The following is a 16,713-nucleotide window of genomic DNA, read 5'->3' as shown; positions in this document are numbered from 1 at the left end:
TTAGAAGAGAAGTGGATACTTAAATATCTTTTAATCTAGGAAACAGGGTAGCAACTTGATTCTTTTAAGACTTCTAAGATTCTTCTGAGACTTCAATAAAGCTGTCTTCTCTGGCCACGATATATTTGAGAATGTAAAATGACAAAAAGATCTTTGAAAATGATTTGAAAAACATGAGAGCAGTGTATAAACGCAAGGCATTTCAAATGTAATTATTAGGCTGCTGTATTATTTTTCCGTATTCTGTTAATCTACCACTCTTTAGGAACTAGTCTTCCCACACAGGCACAGAATCCTTGAATGATTATTAACGATGTAGTCTGAGTTATATTACCATATTAAGACCCTGCAGGGATGATACTAATCGTTCAATAATTCTTTGATCTCTCAACTCATTGACCTGCCATGTCCTCCTTTCCCTTCTTACAAAGTATGGAGTCCATGGTCCGTCCTTACAGTGACTTCCTTTCATGCACTCTCATCTCCCTTGACCCCGAGTGTCCACCGCAATCAGTCTCCTGGGAAAACCTGATCCTGCTTAAATCCACCTCTCCGGGCGCCTGGGTGGCTCAGTCGGTTAAGCGTCCGACTTCGGCTCAGGTCGTGATCTCACGGTCCGTGAGTTCGAGCCCCGCGTCGGGCTCTGTGCTGGCAGCTCGGAGACTGGAGCCTGCTTCGGATTCTGTGTCTCCCTCTCTCTCTGACCCTCCCCCATTCATGCTCTGTCTCTCTCTGTCTCAAAAATAAATAAACATTAAAAAAAAAAAATCCACCTCTCCATCTCTCCATGCCTACACCCCAGCAGCTAAATGTGGCTGGAGTTTTTCTCCAACTATTTTGAAACAAGTCTCATGTTAAGTTTATAACCATAAGTCTCAAAGGGACCTTTAGGGCTGCCAGGAAACCCTTCCTAAAACAGGGGACTTCTGGGTCACCACTTCCTCTTGCTTCTTCTTCTTCTCCACCCATGATTGTTTTTCCCTCTCTTTTCCTCTTGGTCCTTTCTCCTCACAGGTACTCAGGGCTTAGCTCTTGGAACTCTATGCTCTTTAGGCTCAACCTAGAGCCTAGGGCTCCTTACCCAGTCTCCGGACTTTACACATCATCTAGATGCTGACCTTTCCAAAATAGTTGTTTCAGCCTAGATCAACTCCCCAGTTAGTGAGACTTCCTCCAGACTGACATACTCATCTGCATTCTTAGTCTCCACCTGGACATTTACTAGATATCTCAACTTCAACATGTTCATAACAGAGCTCTCAGGTCAACCTTCCCAAACCTGCTACTCACCCAGGCAGCCCACCCTATCTCAGTAAATGGCAACTCCATTCCTCCAATTGCTTAGCTCAAAATTCCTGATGTTGTTCTTGACATGTCTTTTTTCCTCATCCCTGACAACCAATCAATCAGCAGATATTCTTGGCTATGCTTTTAAAATACACTCTAATCTCACCACCTCTTACTCTGTCACCTTGAGTTAAAGGCCCTTGGATTATTGCGATTGTCCCCAAACTGCTCTCATGGCTTCCATGCTAGTGATACCTCCTCTCCACACAGCAGCCAGAGTGACTCTTTCAAAACTTAAATTCAGTCATGACATCCCTTTGTTTATAATCCTAATGGCTTTCCATGCCATTCAGAATAAAACACAGAACTTATATGCATTCATTCCCAATTGATCTGGCCCCTGGCCTCCCTGGTGGCTCACTGCAATCACTTTCCTCCTTGCTCTTGTACAAAGCCTCCATGTTGCTCTGCAAACATGCCAGGGACTTCCCTGGGGCCTTTGCTCTTGCTGTTACCTCTGTGTAGAATCCTCTTCCCCTAGACATCCCTGTGACTTGCTTCCTCACTTTGTGCTTAGGTTTCTGCTCAAAGAAAATTTTGTGACCACTCTATTGGAAATAACAGCAATGCCTAAACATACTAATCCTCAATTTCCTAATCCTACTTAATTTTTTGTAGAATTTATAGTATCTGGAAAGTATATTTAGAATAATTTTTCCCCCATACTCTGAGTATAAATACACGAGTGTGGACTGTGTTATGTTTACAGATGTAACCAGAGAACTCAAAACATCTGTCACATGCTAGGCACTCAACGAACATTGTCAAATGAACGTATCTGTGAATATGTGACGATTCTAAAGGTGCCATTTTTTGCAAAACACAGGCAGACACAAGAGGAAAGTTATGCTTAAACTCATGCCTCCCCCATTTGAATTCCATCAGAGTCTGGCTACATCCCATATACCCAAGAGTTTAGAAAAACAACAGCCACACCAACAAGGTGTAACTGAGTTACTGATTATTTTAGCTGAGGGTTGTCTACCCGTCTATGCAGATCATTTTGGGAAGAAAAAAAGGAGACTTGCAAAAACTTCTATGGTTTTATGTAGTTTTTCAATCTCAGATTACACTGTAGATGATTTTTCATTGCTGCTGTGTAGACGAGCTAGTGGGGTCATCTAGAACACATGGCCATGGTGTGCAAGGAACCGCTGGCAGTACATATTTCCTGAGAATCACCTCATACCAGGGAACAACATGAGCCAGTCCTGCAGAGTCTAGGGTGGTTTCTCAGCCTTGGCACTATTTCCACATTGGGCCTAATAATTCTTTGTTTTCCTATATGTTGTAGGCTATTTAGAAGCATCCCTGGCCTCTACCTAGTGGATGCAGTAGCAACCCCCGAGTCGTGACAACCAAAAGTCCCCTGGGGGGTAAAATCCCCCATATGAATAGATGAGCTCATATGAAACAGTTATGATAAGATACTACAATACTTAGCAATTGGCTAGTTAAGACCAATTAAAGCTAGGGATACTTTAGAAGGAGTATTTTAGAAGGAGTGGTTGGCCTAGATCAGGAATGATCCAACCCTCTTAAGTAAAGGTTCTTTGTGACTGACACTGGCTGGAGAAGGTCTGGGCAAGGAGGAGTTGCCAGAAGCAAGAGGTTGGAGAGAAAGAGAATGGAAGAAAAAGAACGTTAGAATAGGAGGGGTTAAACTTCCCCTGGGTGTCTTCTTTCTTACTGTTTGCCATGTTGCCTTGCATCATATGTTACATGGCCTATGTAAATATAAGATCAAGTCCTCTGAATATGGCACAGGTCATTTTTCTTTTTGGCCAAATTAGGAAAGCTGATGAAAATTCATTAAAAAAGAAACAAAACAGATTTGGGGAAAAGAGTTTAGATAGAAAGTAAAGGAATGAGAACTCTCAGAAAGTATTTTCCTCTCACTACATTAATAGAGTAAGTCACCATGCCTCTGAGGGGCCTCCTCCAGGGGGGGCAGTGAAGTGGCTGTAGCATTTTGCTGGTCCTTACCCCACCTCTCCCCTATTTTGCAACCTTATGTAGCTTTTGAAGCTACATACATCATTTGATGACGATATGGCTTTTTTTAAATGATAAGTCATTAGGTGGCTTCTTCCTGCCTCTGGAGATGTGTTTGAACCTCATTAGTGCTATGACCCCAGGAAACTGGAGATTCAATGATGCAGGGTGAAATTCCAGGTCAAGAGGCCCCTTGTATTTCCAGTGTACTTGACGGGACATAAGAGAAATGAAATCTATGAAAGTCCCTAATGCTTCTCTGTTTCCTCCACTTCCTTGGTTTCTTTGTGTGGATTTGCATTTTGGAGATAAAAAAAGATCTTCCCCCTGTGGCCTTCAGATGGGCACACTTGCCCAGATAGGGTTGATACCCTATGACGCTGTGGCCGGTCTGTTCCAAAGAACTTAGTTCCCCCAAATTCAAATACATTTGTATTCCCCTCAAAAGGGCACCATTAATGTTTGATATGTAAAAGGCACGTTGTGAGGAAAGTTTAAGACATGGTATGAATACTATCCATTTCCCTTTTCCCATCTTTGGACCAGTTTCATCTTTTTCTCTTTACGTCACAGAAGGACCAACTCAACATTAATTAAAATCTGGAAAATGATCTGACTCTATTCAATAAGGAATAAATAAGCTATTACGGTCATTTTCATCAAGTGGGTCAAACTGAATTTTGACTTTGTTAATAAACACATTTCTTTATAAGAGGTGTTTCATGAAAAAACAAAGAACAAAAAAAAAACCCCCCACAAACCAAAAACATGACATAAGCCCAACAGTCAAGGGTGGAAAACAAGACACACCTGTCACAGAAGACATTTAAAGGAAAATGGTAAAATAAAAACAGAAGTCTTTATGTTTCCTGAAAAATCTTCATTCTGTGAATGACAGATGCTAGCTGGAATGGACTATTCATGAGTCACAGATGAGATACTGCTTGCTTGCATTTAAAGTAAGTAATGTAATTATTATTTTCAGGTCATAATCAATGCTAAACCCAGTGTAGATCTTCACTGGTATTCATTCAATTTCATTTCAAACAATGGAAATAGAAAATATAAGCTATTTCGTTTGTCCAAAAGTCAAATGGGCACAAAACACGGAACCTGCCATTCTGTTCTCATGAAAAGCATCCTTGAAACTCACTGTAAGTGGGTTTCCTTATTTTCAATGCCAATGAGCAACAATGTTAATACTCTAACATTCATGTTCTAAACAGGATCCTAAGCTGTTTGAATGTTTATTCACGTGTTAATCTTTCAGAAAACAAATGTTGCAGCAATTTTAATTTGCAGCAGTGAAATTTCTGAGTGAAGTTTTTTGTCTCTTACAGATGACATTTTCAGTACTATTTGATGCATTGATTGGTATCAGTCAACATGCCTCACCGATAAGCTGATGGGTACACTTCACAGATATTCCAGATTCATACAGTGCAATGTTTCACAACACATAACACCATGAAATCACTGTATGAATCCAAGAATTCCTACCTCTCTTGTGGTTTGCAACTTGAACAGAAGAAACTGTTGACAAAGCTAATTTGGGAGCAACTGGATAGGTTTAAAAGAATGAACAGAACATTAGAAACAATAGTGAAACGTTCAAACTGTAGTAACTTATCATCAACCCACTTGAAAAGGTAGCCCTAAATGAAGAGACTATTTGTATCTGTTGTTTCTGGGAGATGGTTTCAGTCCCAAAGGAAGTCTTGTATTTGGCTGAAAATGGTTTTACATTGTCAGTAATAAAGTTTAGAAGCTTTATTTTCAGAGGCAAAGAGAATTACCATTTAAGAGTCCAGTTATGCAAGGATTATTCTGGTAACATTATGGATATTAGGATCCCCTATTGACCCTCTCTTAAAATAGTAGTTGTGCTGAGATAATTAGCAATCATTGCCTCAATTCACTGTCATTTTCTCTGTGTAACCAAAAGCTCGTCTGTGCCTCAGCCAGTTAGATTATTTTTGTTGAACTGATTAGACCTCACGGAACATAATCTCAGTGGCCAACCATATGGACCTTAGTCTCAGAGTCACCTTGAATCTGTCTACCTTTGAAAAATGTAGTCTCCTTCTCAATATTTATTACCTTTGTGGTCATATCAGTTTGTTAATGGCAGAGATTGCTCTGTATGTTGTCTGCCATTTCTTTTCCGATTATTCATGACGAGTTGCTTGCGAAAACAGCAAAAGCAGATAGAGCCTGACGTTCTTTGCAGATGTTGACAAGATAAATTATGGCTGCACAGAACTGGCCTCTGTTAGAAAGTGCCCCTTGAGCTAAAATTTCAAGTTTAAGCACTTTATCCTGTGCGCCGCTTCTCAAATAAATTCATTTGAACTCATTACCCACGTTCTAAAAAAACTGCACCTGGTATTAGCTGAAGGTATTTCTGAAAGTTTTCTGTGCAGTGACACTGACAGAAAACACAGCAAAATAATTAAGCAGGTGTGTTTCAGGTTTTGAACAATGCATAATCTTGTTCATCTCAAAACTCACTGTGGAGAAGTGTTAAGTCTTAGATCCTGTCTTGTATAATTTGTTGAACTCTGAAATTCAATGGGAAATACTGAGTGACATTTCACTGAAGATGCTCTCACTGAACCTGCCAAGGAATAAAGCCACTAAACCTCCCCCAAATCCTCACAGAATTATACTAATAGGGGTGAGCTTGAGCTCTATTTCTTCTTCCACATATGTATGCAGAAAGTTGCAAAAATTCATTTGGAGCAGATGATTAAGATAATTCTATTTGCTACTAATATATGTATCTAGGACATTCTCGATTTCATCACCCTGATCAAGGACTGAAAATGCAGCCCTTCCAATTTGACTCCCCAACAAATTGCTAATGTGTTTTGTTTGCTTAGCAGCTATTTCCTGGTTCCTCCTTTCGCTCATTTCCTCCTCCATCTGTATTCATTAGAGTTTAAAAGGAACATCCTGTATGTAATGAAAGAAGGTGGAAGCCAAAAATGTCCTTATTTTTGAGAAGAAAGAAGGCAAAAGAATACAATTTTCTATTAAAATAAACTCCTATTTATACATGTCTATATATATCTATAGGCTAGATGTTAATGTGAATTTAACATTGCACTGCCTCTTATGAATTTCATTGCCCAGTTTTTAAAAGTTCTATTTCTTCCTGTGTAATCACACTGCTGTCAGTCTCTCTCTTTTATTTATTTACTTATTTTTGAGGTTACAAGTCAGAAAATAATTACTGCTCTAAAGACAGACAGAGAGCAGGTTGTTCTTAATGCTGCTAGAAATAATTTTTAATTTGTAAAGGATTAAAAGGGGAAGCCCCAACAGAGAAAATATACTGTGATGTGGAAGAGAAAGAGAGAGAGAGAGAGAGAGAGAGAGAGAGAGAGAGAGAGATACACAGAGAGAGAGAGAGATACACAGAGAGAGAGATTCAAATTTCTGCCAGTCAATATGGAGAAACAGTAAAAGAAAACAAGTCTGTTAGGGGTTGCAATACTGCCTTTATGTATTTTTCCCCCGACCTTCAACACAACTGACGTACTAGTCAGTTTCGTTAAGAGGAGCAAAAGGGAGACATTGGAAGGACACCTGCAGCACTCAGAAGTTTTTAAGGCTTATTATTTATATTCCAAACTGTGATGGCAGCAAAACTCTAGGCTTCTCTTGGGAGAGACATTCAACCTAAATTTGATGAAGTGCTTGTAACTTCTATGCCATCTAATTTTCCCCTATATCTTTCACTCTAATATTTCCAGGGCACTCTTCATATTAGAAATAATATTTGAATCAGGATTCTTTCAAAGACATGGCATTCACAATAATGCTGTTATCCAGTGCTGAAAAATAGTATATGGGATTTTCCCCCTAAACATGTGGGGTTTTATATTGCTAGGAATTTTACATGCTCCTACCTTGTTTTGGGTTAGAAACCTCAAGGGAAGAAATATTCGGCCATATCCTATTAAACTTTGGAAGATCTGCATGCATCAGGAAAAATCAGGGTATGTTATTTTCAGCTATAATGTCATTTGGTCTAAACAGAAACTTATATGGACAAAGACACAAACCACACATCTGCTCTTTAACTTGGCTGTGATGCACTTAACAAAACATGACTCCCGCACCAAACAAGAGCAAGCAATTGATGATTCCCAAAACATTGAATGGACATTAAATAGATAGCCCCTTCGCTAACAAAGCTATATACATTTACTTTTGCAATAAACTAGAGTGTTCTTACAAATAACCAAATAGGGACTTCGGCATTTCAAACTGTTATATAAAGCTGGTGCCTGAAACTAGAAGATAACGTGAAAGAAATAATTTCTCACTGGAGGATTCCATTCTCTGAAATTTATATTTACAGATATGAACTGGTTGCATTAGTCTTTCATGAGAGATTCTTTGGGGTATGTTTTAAGTGTGAGCCATTATCTCTGCAAAGAAGTGGATTTATTTCCTATTTTTATTTATGCCATTTCTCAGAGAAAGAAAGGGAATACTGGTGATTTCTGGCTTCTTAGTATAGCTAAGGTTTGTATGTACGGATGTGTATATGTCTTCATGATTTTTTTTTTTTTTTTACTTCAACCTATGTTTCTAGAGTTTTTGGCTCCAATCCAGAGGTAATTATAAGCATTGTTACCTTGAGAACTGATGTTCTTTCTTTTTTAGATTCACCAGTATATACATATTTAAAAAAAGAAAAAAAGACTCTGGAAAAGCAGAACATCTAGGTTTAGGATTGGATGCTTTAAAATTATTTTTGCTAAGGTGCATAACTATTAAAGCAGGCATTTTAGGACTCCAATCTACCACCCATTCAGATCAGCTCAAAACTACACCTTCTGTGTGGTCCTTTGGGACTACCCAAGTCCACAAAAAGTGCTCTCACCTCCAGACTCCTATAGCATGTTACTGTCTGTGCTCCTGATTTCTCATTGATATGGGGATAAGGCATGAGTTTTAATATTGTTAATTTAAATTTCATAGGTCTATTTCTCGTCTCTGTAATTAGATTGGATCTCTTTGAGGAAGGGCAAAGCCTTGCAGGAGGCCTCAGTAAATATCTAATAATTGAATAATTGATATCAAGTGGCTAGGCCACTGTAAACAGGTATTATCAGATTGTTTCCTCCATAATTAGATTATAGCAAGTAACATTCTTGTAAGACATGGTACTTTCGCTATAACTTTGGTATTTTAATATTTGTTAGAAAAGCTGATCTACTGTGTGTGTGTGTGTACACAAAGGCAGATGAAATCTTAATATTGATATTACTCTGTCAAAACTGCAGAATGAAAAAAGTGTAATAATATTTTCCACATTTGTACCCAACTGTTACTAAATACATAGATACTTAGTAACATGTATAGGCAAAGTAGGCAACTAATATTGCTTTTCACCTGAGCATTTTGGTGCTGGGTAGATGCTGAATTAACAGAACAAGGCTACTTAAACAGTGCTCATTACCTCTGAAAAACTATAAATTTGCATTTTGAGGGAATGAATATGATTTCTAGAAATTACTTGGAAAAAAATTGTGGGTTTATATAGAAAATATATTCCTTCACATTATTAGCTTCAAATTAAGAATATTTTAGTTTGTTGAAATGGTTCTCTCCATATTTTTCTTATAGGAGAGGCAAATACAGGTCATAGTGGGGCTGCTGTTTGTAAATTTGATGTCAGGTATTTAGTGACTTGATGAAATTAAGCAATAGGATTGTTTGGTTAATAAGCTCTGCCAAGAAATTTAAGTAAAGACCGGCATTTATACTAAATCAATTTAAAAGTGAGTTTTGAAAATTAGCTTCATAAATTAAACTGTATCCCATATTCTATTAAATATTTGTTTATGCCTATTTTTAGCATACTCTTTTCCTAGTGTTTTATAATTTTTCCCCCTAGGATTCTGAGGTTCCATGTTAAGGAATGTATAAAATATATAAAAAGTTAACATAGGGCATTCTACTTTTGAATCGTTAACTACCTGACTGTATGGAATTATCGAGGTAGACAGCTCAGTCACAATCTGATCCGTATCTGGAAGTGTAACTTTCTTCTGTATTGTGTACTTCAGATGGTTTCTTGGGGGGAAGGGGAGAAGGTAGCCCTTGTATTTGCCTGGGAATGTAATTAGACATTCCCCCCACCCCCTGCCGCCCCCAAAAGTTCCATTATGTGGGATGCCTAACTTTCCTGAACACTCAAAGCTCAGAACCACCAGCAGTGATCCCATTGGAAATCCCAATCTAATCTACACATATCTCTGATGGGACAAAATTTTATGTGCTGTTTTTCCCTTGGAAGGAAAAATGTCCTGAAAAAAAAGGCACTGAAATTTGTGCCCTCCCTCCCCCCAGACTCCTACAGCATGTTACTGTTTGTGCATGCATGTTCCAATATTTGGTCCCCAGGACTTTTTAATTTAATATCTCATCTTATTTTTTAAAAATTTGATTTTGTCTAATAATTGCAAGGCTAAGTAAGAAAACAAAATTAGGCAGTTACTCTCCATTTACTCTTGGTACTCTAAGATCCTGGCTCAAATAAATATTTAATCAATATTACTAACAAATGTTTAATTCCCAGGAGTAAATTAGGCACATTGAAGATGATTTTAATAGTATAATTGAAACAAATTCTATGTTATTATAGCCAATTCTAATGAAAAATCTTTGCATAACATGTAGCTTCTGATAATTTTTAGCCAGGGGGCCACTTGTTTTGAGTAGGTGGAAATTGAAAATAGAAAAAAAAAAAAAAAATATATATATATATATATATATATATATATATATATATATATATATTGCATTAAAACTATTGTATTGCCTCTTTGGGTGACCTGAGGCAGAACTTATTAATTTCACTTTTTCACAAATTAACTAAGGTATATCTTTGGGCCAACATGAAGGTCTTAAAGTGGTGGCTTGTTGCAGGGCAAAGGTCACCATGAGTCAGAAGAATCAGGTTTGGTCCCAGTACTGCTACCAAGGAATTGCCTGGCTGTTAATTTCTCTGGACTTCCATTTCCTTATAAATAAAGGTGCTGGACTAAAAGATCTCTAAGGTTTCCCTTAGGTGTTAATTTCCATCCCTCTAGGAGTTCTCCAATGGTCTAGCAGGGCCCCACTCAAGTTCATGGGAGGATGAGGTCTATTGGGATGAGGTACACGCTCTTTGGAGACTCTAGAGGACTAAGAGGGAAGGGAAAATTATTGCTGCATGTTTTGACAGTGGACCTTTCGACTGTCATAGTGAAACCCAAACTGGAGTTGAGAAATTATTATTGGGGTGAGGGGATGGATCCCTCCATGTGTCCAGTGGGGTTGTAGATGGCTAGTCATTCAAGAATAGCCTTCTGTGGAAATCCCTATTTCTTAAGGATGCTGGCACAATACATCTGGGAAAATGGACTGGACTCATTTTGATAATCTCCTTGACTAGATTCCAAAGACTGGCTCTAGGAGTATAGAGACCATAATCACATACTCCACAGCTGTCCCCTTACAAAAAACAAAAATATCTGGAATGTCAATCAGATCCAATTACTCTCATTGTTGAATTTTCAAAGTGCATCTATGGGAAGCTTAGAAAATAACTATTTGGGGAAAATTTTTTGAGATATGGTGCAGGTAAGTAGAGCTTGGGCTGGATTAAAATCCCAGCTCTACCACTTGGACAAGGAACTTGTCTCTTTCTTGATCAAAAAAAAAAAAAAAAAAAAAAAGGAAACTCTCTCTGTCTTTCTCATCTGTAAGTTGGGGATGATGACACTATCTGCTGGTTGTTTTCAAGACTCAGTGAGTTAATACTTGCTCGATATTGTAATGAGCATTTAAAAAATGTTAGCCCTTATGATACCATTTGTGGTTGCTATTGTGACAAAAATCAGATTACTGTAGTATTAACAGTTCTTGCTGAATTGAATTAGAGAAAATAATGTGCTCCCCCTATTTTTTGCAATCTTAATTACTCCCAAAGTGAGTGGTACTGATAGGTAAAAAAGCTCACTTAAGATGTAGTTTACTTTAGGCCAGTTTTAGGGTCTCTATTGATTAATACTATTGTTCAGAAAGCAATGGAAATAGTTTGGGATACTGTGAAAAAGATTTGATTTTTAATATTAATAGTTAAATATATAATGTTAACTTTCAAATTTCTTTCAATTTGGGGGCACATCAGTTTAGACTATGAATTAAATATATATGTCATCTGAATTCTGTTTTTCATCAGGGAGAGAATTAAGAAAACAGTTTGGTTGTGGCACTTGAAACTCACTTTCATGAATCAGAAAAAATGAGATTCTAGTTACAAGAGTGAAACTTTGGAGGAAAATTTTTCTCCTCTGTGCCCCAAGGAAAACTCTGCACTATACATTGGAGGGGACTATGTTGGAATGGCTGAAATTGACCATCTATTGCTGACGCCATAATTTGTCAAACTGGAAAACAAGCTTGAAGCAGAAGGCTGAAAATATGTTATTCACATCAAGAAAGCTTTAGAGGTAGAGTTGTTTTAGAATATTAAGTTGTCCTCTATCATCCATAGCACTCAGTTTGCATGAACTATAGGCAACTTTCAACTCACTTTGTGGGCACCCTTTAAAAACAGAGTAAATTGTGACCATGATTTCCCATCTTTTTCTAGAATGGTGCACCACATAGAATTTCATACTTTAGTAGTTTCATCAAATGAGAAGGTGAGTTCTAATATCAGGGTAGAATGTGAAGAGTCCTAATCTGGAAATTGGATATTGAGCTGGAATCCTACCTTGGCCACTGCCCCGATGACTTAGACATTTCATTTAAGCCTTCGTTGTCTTATATACTGTAAAATGATGATGTTGAATGAATGCTCTTTAAGTTTCCTAAAAATACTAATTTTTAAATAATTTTTTGGTTCTAAAATATGGTGGGAAGCCACCATGGGTGCCACCATGGATATGAAAATCCACTCCTGGGTGATGTTAGTGAGCCTTCATTAAACATCCTTCTTCAAGGAGTGTGAGAGGAAAATGTCAGGTAGAGGCAAAGTCACAAGGTCCTTTGGGCCTTATATAGTTAATGCTTCTGTTACTCAGGGAATCTGGAAGCATTATTGATGCCTAGAAAGGAATCTATAGAAAACCCTAAAGCTTTCCAGAAGAAATCTCTAGGGCCTTGGAGGTAATCTTACCATCTTCATAGCAAGCTGCCTACCCTCAGAACTACCATGTCATTAAACTGATGGGAAAGATATAGTTTAATGTGATAGTGGTAGGTCTGTCCTAGAGATGGCATATAGAATTTTATTTTTGCTATAAGTGACTATTTCAATAAAGAAAAAAATTTGGATTTTTACTGTCATACAATATGAACAAACATGTTTCATAATTTGCATAGAAAATTTCATGAGCTGTCTTTCTTGCGATCTATAATATACTTGACATCTATACATCTCCCCTCTTGCTCAGCATACTGAGGATGTTTAGCGGTAGAGGAAGGGCATATATTAACGTGGAGGTCACAGTTCCCTACCCCTTCTACTCAGACATGATGCTGGTAACTTCTATTGACAACATAGTGAAGTACCAGAAAATGAACTTCTGTTTTTCTCCGGGACACTAAATTTCTCTGTGCAAAAATGGGTCAATTCAGAGATCAACAGGTCTAAAGTGCAGTGTGGTGGACTAGAAAAAGTCTGAGGTAAGAGTCAATAAATCTAGAATTTTTCCTTCTGAGCTCTTCCATTTGGTGTAATGTTATGAGCATAACTTCTGGAGTCAGATGGGCCTTCCTGCTTGTATTACACTGGTCAAATGACTCGGCCCCTCTGAGCCTCAGATTCACCATTTGTAAAATGGAATTCTGTAGATATGTGGGTACATCTCCCTCCGGTTGTGAGCAAAAGCACTGCCTAATTCTTCCTGGGAAGTGAAACACTTAGTTGACCAGCTCCATATCTATACTCCAAGAAGATGTCAATGATACCCACACTCTTAGCACAGGAATTCACAGTTACATGTTTGAGGCTCATCATGGGGCCTTTCAGAGATCTTGCTGAATCTTTGTTTATGCTAGGAATTTCCAGATGCCCCTACACAGAGATAATAGCAAAGGTGCAGATAGCAGCTCACACTTAAAAACTGGTCTGGCACTCTAAATTCACCTGGGAAAAGGTTAACACATGAAAAAAGTCAGTTTGCTCAAGGTGGGTGATTTTTGATAACATTACTAAACCTCCCAATTCTTTTTTCTTTAGGTAGGGGGTACTTCGCCTCCTTCACTGTAATACTTGATTTATTCTTCAGGATTAAAGCAGCAGCTATATCCTAATGTTCATTCAATTTTAGGATAACCACAAAGGTTTCATGAATGTGAAATGCTAGTTACACAAATATGAAATGGATCTGTGATGAGGATACTGGGTACATGATATAACAAAGTCCCAAAGGCATTTCACCTGGGACCTGAGCTTTCCTTCTAGAACATCAGCAAACAGTTCAAAATTAATGTAGCACACCATGCAATTTGCCATATAGCTACACTAGCCTGATAATTTTTTCCTCATTATATAAAACCTAATTAGTTAAAGGGCAATTCAAATGAAACTTTTATTTGGGGGATTTAGTCGTATTAAAGCAAAGGGAAAAAAAAAAAAACAAACACTGCAGATGTCTAGATAGATGAACATGATTACTAATAACCCTTGGGTGGGGAAATGATTAACCTCATTATTTTCCTCATGATCCAGGTTTCTACAGCAAATCGGTGCCGAACAGAAATATCTGGATGCTGTATGGAACACAACTTTCACAAGGTCTCCAACTGGCATCAAATATTTTCAAGTATGAAAACATCTCTGGGCTTTCTCAACAGGCTATTGGATCCCTGCAGCTAGCATCTCCCTTGTTCCACAGTCCCGTCAGTTAAATCAAATTAGAGATGAAGTTTAACTCCATGATGAAGGGAATGCTCATTATAAGAGAAAACAGGAAAATGGAATATTTCCTGTAAGTGAACCATGATTTCTAATTGAATGAGGTAGAGAGGAGAGGATATCCAAACACTTCCACCAATATTCTATGCTTTATATATCATGGTCTCAGCCACTTAAAAGTAATTTAAAGAAATAATGTATACTTGGGTTCACAGAACGTTTACATCTCTCTTTTCTTTTGTTGCTTTTCTAAGAAATATCTTTACTTATTAAAAATTTTCAAGTTGTCTGAAATGGTGTTTCCTGATGTGATCTTCCATTTCAGTGGCTGGCCTACCTTTAACCTCGGACTCATCTGTCATCTGCTTTCTTAAGTGATAATAACCCACACAAAGCTATGTGCACATTAGGCCAGTTCTTATTCTAATTATGGTCTGTATAATGTTTAACATATTAGGGAAATCACTTGCTTTTCAGGACTAAGGATCAGATAATATATGCTAGAAGGTAATCATTAGTTTATCACTTTAGCAAAAACATCCACACCAAACCAACTCTTAATTTGCATCATCAGCATCAACAAATGTTCACTTGGGTAAAATTGTGAATGTTTCCTTATCAGTGTGTGATACACTTTATTAAAAAAGAATGAAACCTGAATGAATTACTGCCCCATTAGGTAAAGTAGTAACAGAGACCACAAGGCTCAAATGACTATAGATATATTTTTGGGATTCATTAATTGCTGACAATATCACCAGTATTTTTTTCAGCCATGGTCAAAAACACATCAAAATGACCAAGTTTTAAATCAAGGACCTTTGAAATGATTGGGAAGCCTATTTCCTAATAAATAGACAATAGCAGGTACAACAAATGATCTTAATGAGAAATTTGTTTCAAAAACATTTTTAGCAGATGATCGGAAAGGATGACCACTCTGTCGATGCATTTGAACCGTAATACTGGTATTGACAGTTTGAGATCTATACTGAAATCTATCAGGGCTTGAAAATCTTTAGCCATTGTGTATATAGCATACGTATGTGAATTTATGGTTACATAAATCAATAATTTACATCAGTAGTATATATCATTCCCTTTCCTTGAAATATGCTTTGGTGATGGGAGTCTCATGGGTATTACATCTGTTATAATGGCATTGTCTATGGACTTGGTGGAATTATGCTCATTGCTTCTTTCTTTGGGATAAAGGCCAAAGCCCTGGGAAACACCCAAACTTAGTTAAAAACCCAAGCAACTCCCTCTTCTCTAGCTTATACCTTGGAAACCTCCTTCCTGCACCCTGTGGAATAGGCCGTGAGTCCTCTATGCAGGAATTCTTGCTCTTTGGAGAGGAAAGGAATACACTAGTGCACACAAGGAACACCTTATGAGGAGCACCACAAAGAAGGAATGTGCAAATGCCATTTAAGCAGCCTAGAAGATACAATCATGTTTGATGGTTTTATCGTAAATCTCTTGACTTTAAAGCCAGCAATAGGCAAGCTAGTTGTGTGTGATGTTGGGTGACTCCTGGAAGCTTTTACATCCTGTTTGCTGGAGAAATCTGAGGAAACACCCACTGGGCTCCAAAAGGAGCTGCCAAAGGCACAATGAGGTCAGGTTACAAACTATCACTTTGTTAGAGGGTTTTCGCTAGGCATTAAGGAGTTAAATTTTCCTAGGCTCCTGATTAAAAAAAGGTTGATACATTTGCCAAAGGCACAACAAAGCATCCTTTCAGGTCACCACCCATTTCAAAATAAAACAAAGCCAAACAAAAGTGGGATTTCCTGAATCAGGGTGTAAAAGGTCAACATCTGCTGATGCTCAGAGATGGGGCATGTGGCGGAGGCGGCCGAATGAAATGTCCAGTGAGCTGTACGGTCAGAGATTCCATGCAACACATGACTGACACCGTGAACAGAAACACACCCCAGCGCCAAAGAACTGCTTTCCATCCATCCATTTCTGAAGATTGGATAGGCCAGACTGCCACAGCAGCCTCAATAGTCTGTGCCAGCTTGCTTCCATTTGGTTCCCTTTTGCTCACAAATGCATATGCAAATGAAATTGTCAAGGCCTGAAAGGAGCCTACTGTGGGGTATATGTATGTGTGTGTGTGTATACACACACACATACATATGTATACACACACACACACACACACACACACACACACACACACATACACAATTAGGCAAATGCCAGAGGAGATACTAAAGCAGAACCCGGAGACTACTAGAGCTGAACTTTCTCCATCTGCAAGTCTGTAGCACTGATGCCATTTCAATAAGATCATAAAGGCCATGCTGTAGCATTAGGCCGGTATCTAAAAGGATGTGAACACTACTTCTATTTACAAAGCTGCTGATTTTCATGGCATTTAACATGCCCAGTGCTTAACAAAGCTGTGTCGGGGCCTATTCACAAGCTTA

General features: G+C 38.1%; 1 protein-coding gene across 9 annotated transcripts in view; it reads right to left on the bottom strand.

Annotated features, from left to right (window-relative positions):
* NTNG1 (netrin G1) overlaps positions 1-16,713 on the bottom strand; it is a 348,392-nt gene that overhangs the window by 53,724 nt on the left and 277,955 nt on the right. For 2 of the 9 annotated variants that reach the window (XM_086717721.1, XM_086717718.1), the window contains exons 6-7: positions 7,257-7,322; positions 4,843-4,902 (exon numbers count right to left, since the gene is read on the bottom strand). The exons of 6 other annotated variants lie outside the window; for them this stretch is intronic. In XM_086717721.1, coding sequence (XP_086573847.1) covers positions 4,843-4,902; positions 7,257-7,322 — 126 coding nt within the window. The remainder of the gene's footprint in view (positions 1-4,842; positions 4,903-7,256; positions 7,323-16,713) is intronic. One more of the 9 variants, XM_086717719.1, reaches the window with a different exon arrangement.

Source organism: Puma concolor, chromosome C1 (genome assembly GCF_028749965.1).
Source record: "Puma concolor isolate L17-30 chromosome C1, mPumCon1.1.hap2, whole genome shotgun sequence".
In the NCBI taxonomy this organism is placed as follows: Eukaryota; Metazoa; Chordata; class Mammalia; order Carnivora; family Felidae; genus Puma; species Puma concolor.
This window is presented reverse-complemented; position numbering and strand designations above follow the sequence as displayed.